This window comes from Lepisosteus oculatus, chromosome 2 (assembly GCF_040954835.1).
Source record: "Lepisosteus oculatus isolate fLepOcu1 chromosome 2, fLepOcu1.hap2, whole genome shotgun sequence".
Lineage (NCBI taxonomy): Eukaryota > Metazoa > Chordata > Actinopteri > Semionotiformes > Lepisosteidae > Lepisosteus > Lepisosteus oculatus.
In genome coordinates, this window is record NC_090697.1 from 65,185,888 (window position 1) to 65,198,101 (window position 12,214).

Here is a 12,214-nt window from a genome sequence, read left to right on the forward strand (position 1 = left end):
GACTCTTTGTTGAAAGCAAGTTAACAACCATAAAACATCAAGTAACTGAGTAAGTAGTTAAGTAGTTAGTTAGCCTAGGGCTTGTATTAGAATCTTATATTTCCCAAATTGTAATTAGAAATGATGTATTTCTAACTTTCATAGGTGGTTTCAGAAGCATTTGAGTCACAGAAGACTTCTCATTTTGTCTCTCTCCAAACAAAGGTTTAATAAAGACACTCTCTCTCTCCATCCTCTATCACTCCTAACTTTTTTTCTTTCTCTCACCCCTCCTTCCTGTTTCTCCTGCCCCCTGCCTTGTCTTGCCCTTCCTAGATGTCCCCCTGGCCGAGCCAGTGCGCTCTCACTTTGGCGACTGCCCCGATACACACAGTCATTTTTGTTTCCATGGCACCTGCCGCTTCCTGGTCCAGGAGGATACGCCCGCCTGCGTGTAAGTCTCCCCGCCCCTCTTCCCATGACCGCTTCCTGTAGAGGCAGACACGCGCGCACTCTATACACACACACACATCGTTTCCTCTGGGGGGGGGTTTCACCCTGTTGTTGTTTTTTTATCTTGCTCTCCGTAAGGCTCAGTTGGAAAGCTTTAAGGACCAGCTGCTTCCAGCAATCTGAGCTCAGCATTAAAGACAAACCTGGACGCTGTCCATTTAAAAAAAAATGGTTAAAATACATAGAAATTCTCTTTTTGGTTCTGAGATTTTTTTGTTGCACCCTGACCTTCACTAAATTGGCTGTGATGCTAGACTTGTGATATTTCTGTTGGCTCCCTTAACGAAGCGTATCTTAGACTCCAGTAAACAACTCCAGTGACACGGGGTATTAATCTGACCAGTGCCGTGCTGCAGCGCACAGGGGATTAGGCACGGCTAACGCTTGTTTCTCTCTCTCCCGGTTCGGGCTGCCTCCCCCTCAGATGTCACCCGGGGTTCGTGGGGATGCGCTGTGAGCACGCCGACCTCCTGGCAGTGGTGGCGACCAACCAGCAGCAGCAGACGATCGCCACCCTGCTGGTGCTGTCGGTGGTGGGCTGCGTGCTCCTGATCCTGACCTGCACGCTCATCCAGTGAGTGGCCACGTGAATCCTTGTGCGCCGTACACGCTTGTGACACGGTGGTGGGGGGGGGGACACGGACAGCCTTGTGGTCTCCCGGCAGGCCCACCGCTGCCTGGGAGGCAGCAGCTCAGGGGGAAACGGTATCCATTTGTCGTAGCGATCCCTTTACAAAAAATGTGCATTACAATCTGTAATCTTATTACAGCTCTTGTCAGTGTAATAACCAGCAGGATTTTTTTTATTTCCTGAATGATTCCCACCTAAAAAAACCAACATAACCACCACCAGGCCTCACTTTAAACCACTGAGTACATCCGCACTCCTTCTCAGACTCCACAAGTTCAAAGGCTATGGGAGTGTGGCCATATGAATGCTGGTACAGCCTTGTCAGCAACCAGGAAAGGGGCTTGTGGCTGGGGAGAGGGAGGTGAGATTAATTAGGCAAGTCTTTTGTACCTTATTGATGTTCTCCTCCCTTTCTGCCTCTGGAGTGCTAATTAGAAACCATACTTGCTCTGTTAAGTGCGGGGGCTTGGAGCAGTGGAGTGGGTTGGAAGGGCTGTATATCGAGCAGTTTTCCGACCTGGCTGGTGCAGCAGCAGTGTAGCCTGTGAACCACTGATGTCCGTACCTTTTTAAGGGTGTTTTTTTGCGAAGCACTTCAATGAACTTCTTCAGGCTCAAGTTAAACAAGAGCCCAGAGGTACAAGCAGAAGTTAAGAACAGATGCATGTAGGGATGAAAACAGGCGGCAATTCTTTATACACACAACTGTGGGGTGTCCAAGACAACACTGCCAGAGCTGGCTCTTTGGGATCATTCTTCTGGGAATGAGCAGGATGAGCCAAGCATACCTTTCTATAGACTGTTACTCGTACTAGCACAAAGAATACAATCTGTAATACACACTTCTACATACACCTGCCATGACCGTACATCAGACTTAGTCTTTCCTCCATTTCTTCCTGTCCTCTTCCTCTCTCCTTCAGTTGCTGTAGAAAGCGGGGTGCCTGTGGGTGGAGCCACAGCCTGCCTTGTCGTCACGAGAAACCAGAAGGTCTTCTGAAAGGCGGGACTTCCTGCTGTCACTCGGAAACAGGTATCATGGCAACAGTTATCTTAGCGCTTCCCTTCCAAACTTGACTTGGCACCATTAGCAACCACCGGATGAAGTCTGGAGGAATGGGATTAATTAGAGCTCATGTGTTCGCCGTCCTTTCAACAGACTTAAACAGACTAATTATAAATAGCAGGCAAAGATCTCTTAAGAGACTGCAGATATTAGAAACTTTCAGCAGAATTAAAAAGAACTCCACTTAAGTGTCTTAAAGGAATGAGTGAGATCCTTGTCTTTCAGTAATCTAGAAAAGACAGCAGCTTGTTTTCACTTTATACTTAATGCCGTGTTGAAGGATTTGTGTTTCTTGCCCAGAGTTTGAGTGCCAAGCTGTGCGGTATTGCTGTGCCGCCAACAGTTCCTTGATTTTGACAAAGTGGTCACAGCTAGAAGGTCTGTCTAGCATTCCTGCCATATTTAACCACCCTGGACCCCTGCAGTGTTCTGCACACTGCGCAGTAAAGGTCAGCTCCTGGCACAGAAGTAAATACTTATTACTGTGACAAACCAGATGCAGCTACGCCTGCGGTTGAGCTCATGTTCACTCTGGATCCAGGCTGCCCATTTTAATCCGACAGGACTCCGTGGGTGCCTGGGATCTAAATGTTTCTCCCTCTTCCATTAATGGATTGTTGTAATAGCGTGCCATGATCCCGGAGAGCGAATCAGGTGCTGCGTCTGATGGCTTAACGAGCAATTCTTTTCTTTTGGGCAGATGTACCGCTAGACTGTAAACAAGCGTTCTCTCTTTCTGTCTCTCCTCTGCTCGCCCCGTTGCAGACTTCCCTCCCTATGCCCAAGGTACCGGAGTGTTGCTCTGCAGTGTAGACTGTGTGTTGTGCTGTGCTGTGTGCTGTGCGCTGTGCAGTGCAGGTTGTAGACCTGTTCACATAGGAACTTCTGCAGAGCGTTCAGAGCGGTGTTCATGCATCCTGGAGTCTCCCATGGCCTTCTGGCCAGTTTTAAAACAAAGGTCTACAGGGCACATTTTCGAGAGAATTTAAAGTCTCATTTCTGAGGCAGGACTCAGCCTCAAAGTCAGTGGCAGTGGTACGGGTGGCTTAGGAAACATCTCCAGCAGCGATGGTCATGGAGCAAATTAGTCCCAAGTTGATTGGAGGGGAAGCTAGACCTATCACCTGTAAGTAGAAGAAGCCACACCATTCCAACAAGCTGAATGGAAAGTGCTGTAATGTAGCCAGACTATACATTGTGTAGCTTCAAGAAGTCACAGTGCCCAGAATTACCAGCTGTGATGCTCTGAAAATGTTTTTAAGGCGGCATGCTGTATGAAGATGGCCTACAACAGATCTGGAACATCAAGCGTTGGATGAAGTGTGACAAAATGGCAGCTGGTGCCTCGACCTTTCAGCTGAGCCTCTTCCCTGTGTAAACTGAGGATCATTTGTTCATGTACTGAGTCTTTCATTTTAGACTGGATCCTCCCTGTTTTCAATCCACCTTGCTACTTATCAAGCCCAGATCAATTAGCCCAATTGAATTTCTTCAGCTTTTAAGAAGTTGGATGGGAGATTAATCCTCATAATTAACACCGGCCCTGAATCACTGTTGGGGTTTCACAGCTCACTCACACAGCTGTGGGAAATCGAAGTGGCTGGGCTTCCGCAGAAGATGCAGTCTTGGTAGGAGAGTTTGACGGGGTCACTCCCATTGTCTCTCTCTGGTTGTTCTTGAGTAGCAGTCATTTAGGCAGAAATAAGGCAGCAGCCACTTTTGAACATGTGGAAGGAAATCTTCAACCTTTGCTTAATTTCTCCATCTGCTTAATTTCCTTGCAACAACACATTTTAAAATGTCAGAGAGCAGGAGCATCTTACAAGACCCAGTCAAGGTAGAGACCATGAATGAGGGAAACTCCAGCATCGCAGTGAGTCCTTGGGAGGTGATGGCACTGATACCATCTCATCCTAACAGTGAGACCCATTTCACTGGCACCCCAGTTCCCCGGGCAGATTGAAGTTTCTGCATTGTGGCAGTTGGTGATTATACATTAACGTTATCAGGAGAGCAAATCAACACAATTCGCAGCCTGAACCCAATGATGACGCGTCTCATTGACTAATATTGCCACGTCCCCTGTCAGGAGTCACAGGGGGAAGGAGCTGAGGCCAGAATAATTTCACTATTGTGCAGCAAGCCATTCGGCTGCACTCCTGAAAAGAGGTGGGCTGTCACCTATATAAATCATCCAACTGGTTCTATAAAACATGAATGAATCAATGGAGGCATCTGCTATCATAGAATATGATGAGTTAAAGTTGCTTGGAAATGTGTCTGTAAGCCCTAGAACTGCCATCAAAAACTGCTTGAGAGCTAAAAACTGAAATCGTTCGATTTTGGCAATAGAAGATCTTTTTATGAGGCCGGATTATAATCTGGGAATTGGTAAAATCGGTAAAAGATTAAATTGAGTGCTGCTGATCCATGGCTATTCCTGCAGTGTATTGTAATAGGCAAACGGAAAAGCATTGCACTGAACCGTGAACCGTTTTCTTAACACTATGGCCCTTCTTTTTACCACCCCTAGGTATGCAGAAAGAGACTCCTGATGCTCTCAAAAGCTTTGGATTATGCCAGGGATAAGGCTGGGCAAGGCAGGAGAATAAGCTTTGTTATGAAACAGTTCAGCTCAGTGCAGAAAAACTGAAGAGAGGATAAAGACAGGATCAGTTCCATCCTGCTAACGCACACCAAGCATGTTATAGTAGAGATATTTTAGATGTCAAATAGCATTTTGATCATTTCCAGAAAGGGAGATGCATAGATTAACATGAAGCGAGCATATTAGAGTCCTGCTTCACCAGGGCCTGCAGCGTGTAAAGCCCAAAATGGATTAAACTGCTGTGCAGTAGGAGATTAATCCATTTCTTTGTATTACTTGAATAAACCCATAATAGCATTTCTGGATCGCTTTGAATCTGTTCTTCAAGAAAAAGGGTCATCTTCAGGAATGAGGATTCTTCTGGATCTGATAGTTCTGTGACAGATTTCAGAGGCCACTGCTTTTGTGTGGTGGGACCCACTGATGTAATTACATTGTGAGTGACCTTTTCTCTCAAAACCAGCCTCTCAAGGGTTAATTTGTTCATCTGAAGTTTCATGTTTGTGGATGTTTCCTGGCAGATATCTGAATGTATGGTGAGAAAAGGTCCGGGTACAGATCCTTCTGAATGGTCCTTGGAGCTTGTCCGTAAGAATCACTTAACGTCAAACATTCGCCTGGAAGAGCATGGTTTTGGGAGAGCTGGTGACTTGCTATTGAAGGGGGGCAAGCCTATGCAGTCAATCGGGCCCTCCCACACGGTTTTACATAACCTGATCAACAGTGCTTGTATTAACCAGCCAGCCACCTGCTTTCTTCTTTTCATGATGTGGGGCACCAGCGCCTGAAATTCCCTTCCTAAAGCAATTGGCAGTGCCAATCTCAGGCCCGGCATGAGCTCTCACTGCTGTTGGGGCCATTATGTTATTTGGTGTTGTGGGGAAAGGGGAAAGAGAGGACACTGAGGCAATTTCTGTGATTATGTTTGGGTGTGGACCTTTTGCAGCTTTCTAGGATGTGTGCAGTTGCATTAGGGCGTACACCTGCAGGCACTGGTGCATCTTGATTTTTTTGCTGCATTTTCCAGTCACTAACTGGCTGTTTTTTTTTCTTTTCTCCTCTCTTGCCAGTTGTTTGAGAGGAAGATGGGGCCCCCTTCACCCTCCCCCCACACCAGCCGTCTGGTTTGGATCTGCTTCCAAATCCTTTCCTGCACCTTTGCGACCCCTCACCCCTGCCTGCCATTTCCCATCCTGCACCAAGACTGGATTTTCTCTGAGGACAGCGCGGGAGTCGTCGTCCTCTGCCCACCGATGGCCATGCGCAGGCTGCTCTCTCTTCCCGAGAGACGAGACCAGAGACGACGCTGCTCCTGCTGACCGGGATGGAGGCTCCAGACCTGTGTGCTGCCACTCTGTCCCGGGTTCCCCAGAGAGCTGTCAGCCTCACAGGGTGCGCTGGGAGCTTGTGCTCCCATTGAGCACCAGACCTGAGGTCATGACTTTCGTTGTGTGCTGGGGGTGGGCTGTGATATTGCACCCGTTATTTAAAAACAAAAAAAGCAAAAACCACAAAAGAAGAAAGCGGCTGATATGCAGGACAGCAGCGAGAAAAGGGCCTTTCAACAATTGTTTCAGAGGACTGAAGAGTTTGCCGCCAGGCCGGAAGCCTACCCTTTCCTGGCTTCCTCTGAGGAAAAAGGAACGACAACCATGCGGCTGGGAACAGGAGGGGTGTCCGCCAGCCGATCGCGTGAATGCGTGTGCCCGGACGAAGGTCGGCTATCACTTAGCAAATAACGTGAGGCACGAGCAAAACTGGAGGGCGGCGCGATTCCTGGAAGAGCAAGGGATGGGAATCCCGGGCCCTAACCCGTGCAGCTGTGCATCTCGCGAATGGCCACGTCGTGCCTGAGAGAAGACACTCGTTAGAAAGCACAGAGAGAGCTTGAGGAAGAAAGGCTCTGAAGAGTGAAATCCGGCACCTGCCTCCCTCGGAGTCTTTATTTTCCTTGAAGGACAGCGTGCACAAAACGACCCGCAGAAGTGCTTTATTAGTTTGTCTTGGGAGGGGGGATGTTTTTATTTTACACGTAAGCTGTGAAGGAGGGAGAATGCAGGAGGACCCGGGGGAGACTTGTTGGAAGTGCAGAGACTTGAGGATCAAATGGCTCCAGGACCGAGCAGCGCTACTGCGATTTGGGGACAGGTCCGCACGGCGCACTGTAGGAGGGAAGTTTATCGCACCCCCGTGAGGAAAAGGAGAAAAAAATATTTAAACACGAAGTGCAGTCCTCCTCTGTGGTCATGAGTATAAAAACAGTCTTAAGTGTGATGTCTTACCTGCCGTTCCATGAGGGTGATTTGAAAAAGGCAAATTGTAGTGCTTCCAGAGCTCTGCCAATTTAAGGTCTTACCATCTTGGTAACCAATATCCTTTCTTTTACTATTATTTTATTACTGCTTTGTTATTGCTATTACTGTAATTTTAAAGCTGTGTGAATATGTATTTTTGAATATTCCTAGATGTTAAGGAGCAGTCTGATGACCTCCCATGCAACAAGCAGAGTGACCGGGCAGAACTTAAGCACACGTGATCTCATTGTGCAGACAGGGTGGAGGAGCCATGCCTCTATGCACAATGTGGATATAATTTTATATAGAGGTATCTGTGCGCGCACACGGCTCAGGTGTCTTCTACGTGCACTATGCGTGTTGTGGGAACATGGGTGCTAATGCACGAGCACAGTCTGGCCCAGCTGCACGGGCCTGGCATCTGTGCTTTTCAGCGCACACGCGTGCACGGACTCCAAAAGAGAGTTTTACCCTGAGGCCTCCTGGATTGGAGCAGCACTGCAGCACTTGTGCTCAAAGAGCTTTGCTACCTTCATTGCAATCAATTTGGAATCCTGGTAGGGCATCAATCACCAAACATTGACTAGTAGTGAGCAATGATGAGCTCTTGCTAAAGAAGGTGGGAAAGTAATGCACCTTGAAAACAGTATATGGACTAGGGGTAACTCCCTTATAAATTAGTTTCTCTAATTAAGATAGACATAGAGAACACGGGTTCTTACAGCACTACCAATACTTAAATCCCACATTGCTTTAATGCTAGAGAAAGTGATTAGACTGCATTTAACATATTGCCTGAAAAGATAACGTAATGTAGGAGCAATCCAATGACAACAGACTGGTTTGGGCCTTATTTGCACATGCAGTCCAGGTAATCCAGGTTGAATGGTCTGGTCTAGACAACAGTTTTTAGCTTTGAACACCTGCAGAGAAGGGGCTGTGCACATTGCAGCCGGCTTATTCTAAATAAGGGTGTGGAGAAGTATCATTTGAATGTGTCGATGAAAGACATCAAAACTGGCCACCCTGCCGTGTTTCTCTTGCTTTTGAAGGAAGCTGTAGTCTTACGTGTCTGTAGGATGTCTGTTTGAGGAACTCGAATCTGTCCTTCCCTGCAGTGCATCTCCTGCCTTGTGCTGACTTGGTTTCCCACATGCAGAGCTCAGACATCACTGCAACATGGATACCAGCTGTAGCCTTTGTCCAACTTCATTTTCTCCTTCCTTTACCATCCATGTGAATCTATTGAAACACATTTGCACGAGGGTCCAGGCTGAGATCATCCAATGGAGTCGTGATGTGGCTCTGAAGCAAAAGCTCAAAATCACACGTTAATTGAGATGCACTTTAACACAGCTGCACTTCCTAGAATACATAGGCACTACCACTCTCTCAGACCTTGACAAATTCAGAGCACGCTCAGGCGCACAAGAAGGCACGTGCACATTGACGAACGACGCACATCCACAGGGATGCATGCAACTAGAAACCCTACGTGCAAGGCACCACCGACACGGCGATCACAGCTCTCCAGAACACAAGCTTTTCACTGACTCACTCACAGCCACAGTGCACACGGGTCTCGTTCATACACATGCAGACAACGGTCTGCTGCTCTGTCACACGTGTGGGTTTAACCGTTTTCTCAGTCCCTGACACATCTGTGATGACCCTTAAGATGCGTTCCTCGATCTCACTTTAACCTAGAACAACAGCCTTTATCTGGGAGACGGTGAGCATTGGGCCTACTCGCCCTCCAAAAGAAAGTACACATACAAGGCTCATCAGACTAAATTTACTATAACATTCCTCCAGCTTTTGGATAAGGAATGAACAGGTTAGAATCCATTTGTTTTAAAGCACTTAATGGAAAAAGTTTGAATAATTTTTGGCTCCCTTAAGACTATGTATGTTTGTGACCTCCCAGATTCTTTTCAAGGTTCTTTCTCACTTCATTACAGATTGAGCAGTTGGCCCACAATTTATGGGAAAGACGCGGATCTATATCTGAGAAAGTAATGGATATTTTGAAAGGTTGGTCATGACCTTTTTTAAAAAAAAAATCTCTGTTACAGACCATAAGATTAATCTTTTTTTTTTTTTTTATTTGATGAAGAATTAACCTTGAGGAATATTGATCCGTCTGGCGAAGAGGATGCAGTAACAGCATCGTCTCAGTTTTGTTATCATGAGTGTACAGTATTGTTTTTTTTTGTGGTGTCCTAAGTGCACCTCCAGGTAAATCAGGAGATTGCTTACGGAGAATTCCACTTCGGCAGATTTGTGGCAGGGTATCCAAGGGCTTTGGTTAATCCCTTTGTTATGTAAGGAAAGAATTAAAGAGATAAAAATACCTGGGGAAGAGGGGAAACAGGAGACTGGAGATTTTGTTTCCTTCGCGGGCGAGTTCAGCACAGATCAGACGGTCGCTCTGTGAAAGACCGCACTACGTCATGTGCAGTGGGGGAAATAGTGACATCAGTAACATGATTGGCTATCAGAGGTCACCGGGGCAAAGTTCAGAGTTCAGACCTGGGCCGTCATATCCCTGCATCCCACTAAGATCTAGTTAGAAAGAACTAGAAAGTTCCGACTAGAAATAGAAGCTCTCTGTAACTCTGCAAAGCAGTAACCTGGGTTCAGGGTAGGGATTTCTATAACAGGAGACGGCAGTCAGCCTACTATCGCAATACAATGTTAATTCTTTCAGGCTGAATCTGCCAGGCTCAGATCATACTGAAATCTGCATGTTTACTACGGCCCAGGAAACGAGCATAAATATATGCAGCACCTGGTGTTAATTCAGGGGCTTCCAGTTCTGGTCCTGCGAACCCACACACCTGCTGGAGATGGATATGAAACCTTGTAACAGCTTTAAATTCAAGTCTAAATATTCCCAAACACGTAGAGGAGCCTTTGAGTTTTAGTTGTTAGTTTCTTAACTTTAAAATCTCCAACCTTCGAGTTGACTAAAAAGAAACTTGCAAAGGTTCTGGGCCGCTTTCTTGTTCACTTAAGAATTCATTGATGTACAGAGCTCAGCTGCAGTGAAAACCAGGTGTGTGGGGGGCTGCAGGAGCAGGAACTGGAGCCCTTGGGCTAGCGTACTAGAGCCTGTGAGAAAACCTGGAGTGGATCGGATCCTTCTGCTGCGCTCCGGGGAATCTCACTGCTAGTCCCAGTTTTGGAATCTGGCTTTGGGTCTGCAGACAGTGTTACGACGCAGTTCGTGACCGATAGGAAATACTTGCGTCACACAGCTATGCGTGGTTATGGATTGCTTCAGCTGTAGGCAATGCAAGAGCAGTTCAAGCTCTGAGTGAGTCACTTTCCCAGCCCTGGAATTAATGTTTGGAATTCAGGATTGCTTAACCAGACCGCGAGGCCTCAGTGTTGCAGACTCTTTCCCTGGCAGGCCGTCACTTCTGATTTTAACAGAAAAATAAGTGTTCATTTATTACACAGTACTCTGTCCCTAACCTCATTTTGTTTCACGGCACAAAAGGGAGTCACAGCAGTATCAGATTTGGTCATTCATTCCCCGACACTGTCCCTGCTATGAAATTCACCTTCCAGTGGTCCAATTAAATCCCCGTTTCTTTCCTGTCATTACCATTATTAAACTTCTTCAGGGATCTTCTCTTGACAGTGGAGGTTCGGTCCGATTTTCGTTGTTTTGCAATGTAGTTTCTGTATGATTTGCCTCACGGCTGTGTTCAGCTGATCGTATGCCCCGTTTCATCTCCGTCGTGCACCTCTGACAGCGGGCTGCTGGAATTTCCCTAATTTCACGAAAAACTGGAGCCCAGAATCATACTATGTAGGATAAAACGGTAAATTGAGGAGAAGAGGGGAGATCTATTGATCCGATGCATGTACAATGTTGCATGTGCAACGATGGTGACGTGTTTGAGGAGTGAAGAAGAAAAAACTGGGTTGTCACTATAGCCGTCCGAAGCTCTTCTTCCTTGCTGCTTTTGCTGAACCTGAAACGTGACATAACTTATATTGCTATTTAACAATGATGTAATTTATTTAACTTTATAATGGGATTAATTTATTTGTCCACTGATTGATTAATTCTGTAATGCCATTGTTTATTTGGGTTTTCTTTCATTTGTTGTTCTTTGGCTAGGGTTTTCAATAAGACTGGAATTTGTTAAGGCACCAGTGTCTGATTGGTCATTTCTGGTTCGGGGTACCGTGGGTGTGGCTGGGCGGGGTCAGGGAGATCAGAGGGGCGGGACTCTTTCACATGTACCAGCCAATGGGATTTAATCTTCTCAAGCCTCTTGCTGGTAGGAGACACCGGATCTCAGAGCACTTTTGGAGTCCTGTTGCCTGAGGAGTCATGTTACAATGTCTGATGCCATGCCACCTTCTCAACCTTCCTCCAGCCCTCTCCCCATTTCTTTTTCTCTTCCTTATTGCCCGCTCTGTGCCTCTTTCTGCCTTTCTCTATCCTTCCAGACCTCTTTCTTTCTGCCTCCAAGCCTCTCTCTTTCTGCCCCTCTCAATACTTTCTCTCCTGTCTTCACCCTTCTGCCCCTCTCTCTGTCCTGTGTTTGAGTCCAAGCAGTTACCACCTCAAGAAAAAAAATCAAATGCCGAAGCAACTATGAAGCAGAAGCCTGAAGGGAGCGTTTGATCAAATGTGCACCCCCAGGAAGGAGCACAGTTTGGCAGAACTATTGGCCCATCTTGTAAAGAATGAATACAGTAGCGCAGCAGGGAGGAGCTGGTGCCCGCTGCCACTACAGGCTGGCAGTCCTGTCTCGAGGTGTGCTGCATTTCACTCTAAATGAAGACCAGCCAATAGAGCTCAGCGATGAACCTCTGACCACTGTCAGATCTGGAAAGATGGGGAACAATTTCATTTTGACAGGTCAAGCAACTAATGAGGTCAAGTTGTTTTGATAATGTTTGGAATGAAAAACTGAACAGCCTGCCACGTTTTAGGACCCCTCCCCCCGAGATTCCTGCCAAGCAAATTATCTGATGGCTCTTTAACTTTAATGACTATACCCTCCACAGGTATTAGTTATTTAGCCTGTCTTTTTAAACTGATGATTATTGATGATTGTTAAACTTGCTTTACTGTTGCTGTCCAGGACCAGGGTTTC

The 12,214-nt window shown here is 46.6% G+C and overlaps 1 protein-coding gene across 3 annotated transcripts in view; it reads left to right on the plus strand.

Moving 5' to 3' along the window:
- tgfa (transforming growth factor, alpha) overlaps positions 1 to 11,258 on the plus strand; it is a 30,044-nt gene extending 18,786 nt beyond the window's left edge. For 2 of the 3 annotated variants that reach the window (XM_015343321.2, XM_069180720.1), the window contains exons 3-7: positions 316 to 433; positions 917 to 1,066; positions 2,047 to 2,156; positions 2,955 to 2,975; positions 5,868 to 11,258. In XM_015343321.2, coding sequence (XP_015198807.2) covers positions 316 to 433; positions 917 to 1,066; positions 2,047 to 2,156; positions 2,955 to 2,975; positions 5,868 to 5,875 — 407 coding nt within the window. In that variant the 3' untranslated portion in view covers positions 5,876 to 11,258. The remainder of the gene's footprint in view (positions 1 to 315; positions 434 to 916; positions 1,067 to 2,046; positions 2,157 to 2,954; positions 2,976 to 5,867) is intronic. The other variant, XM_015343329.2, reaches the window with a different exon arrangement.
- Positions 11,259 to 12,214: the final 956 nt, after the last annotated feature.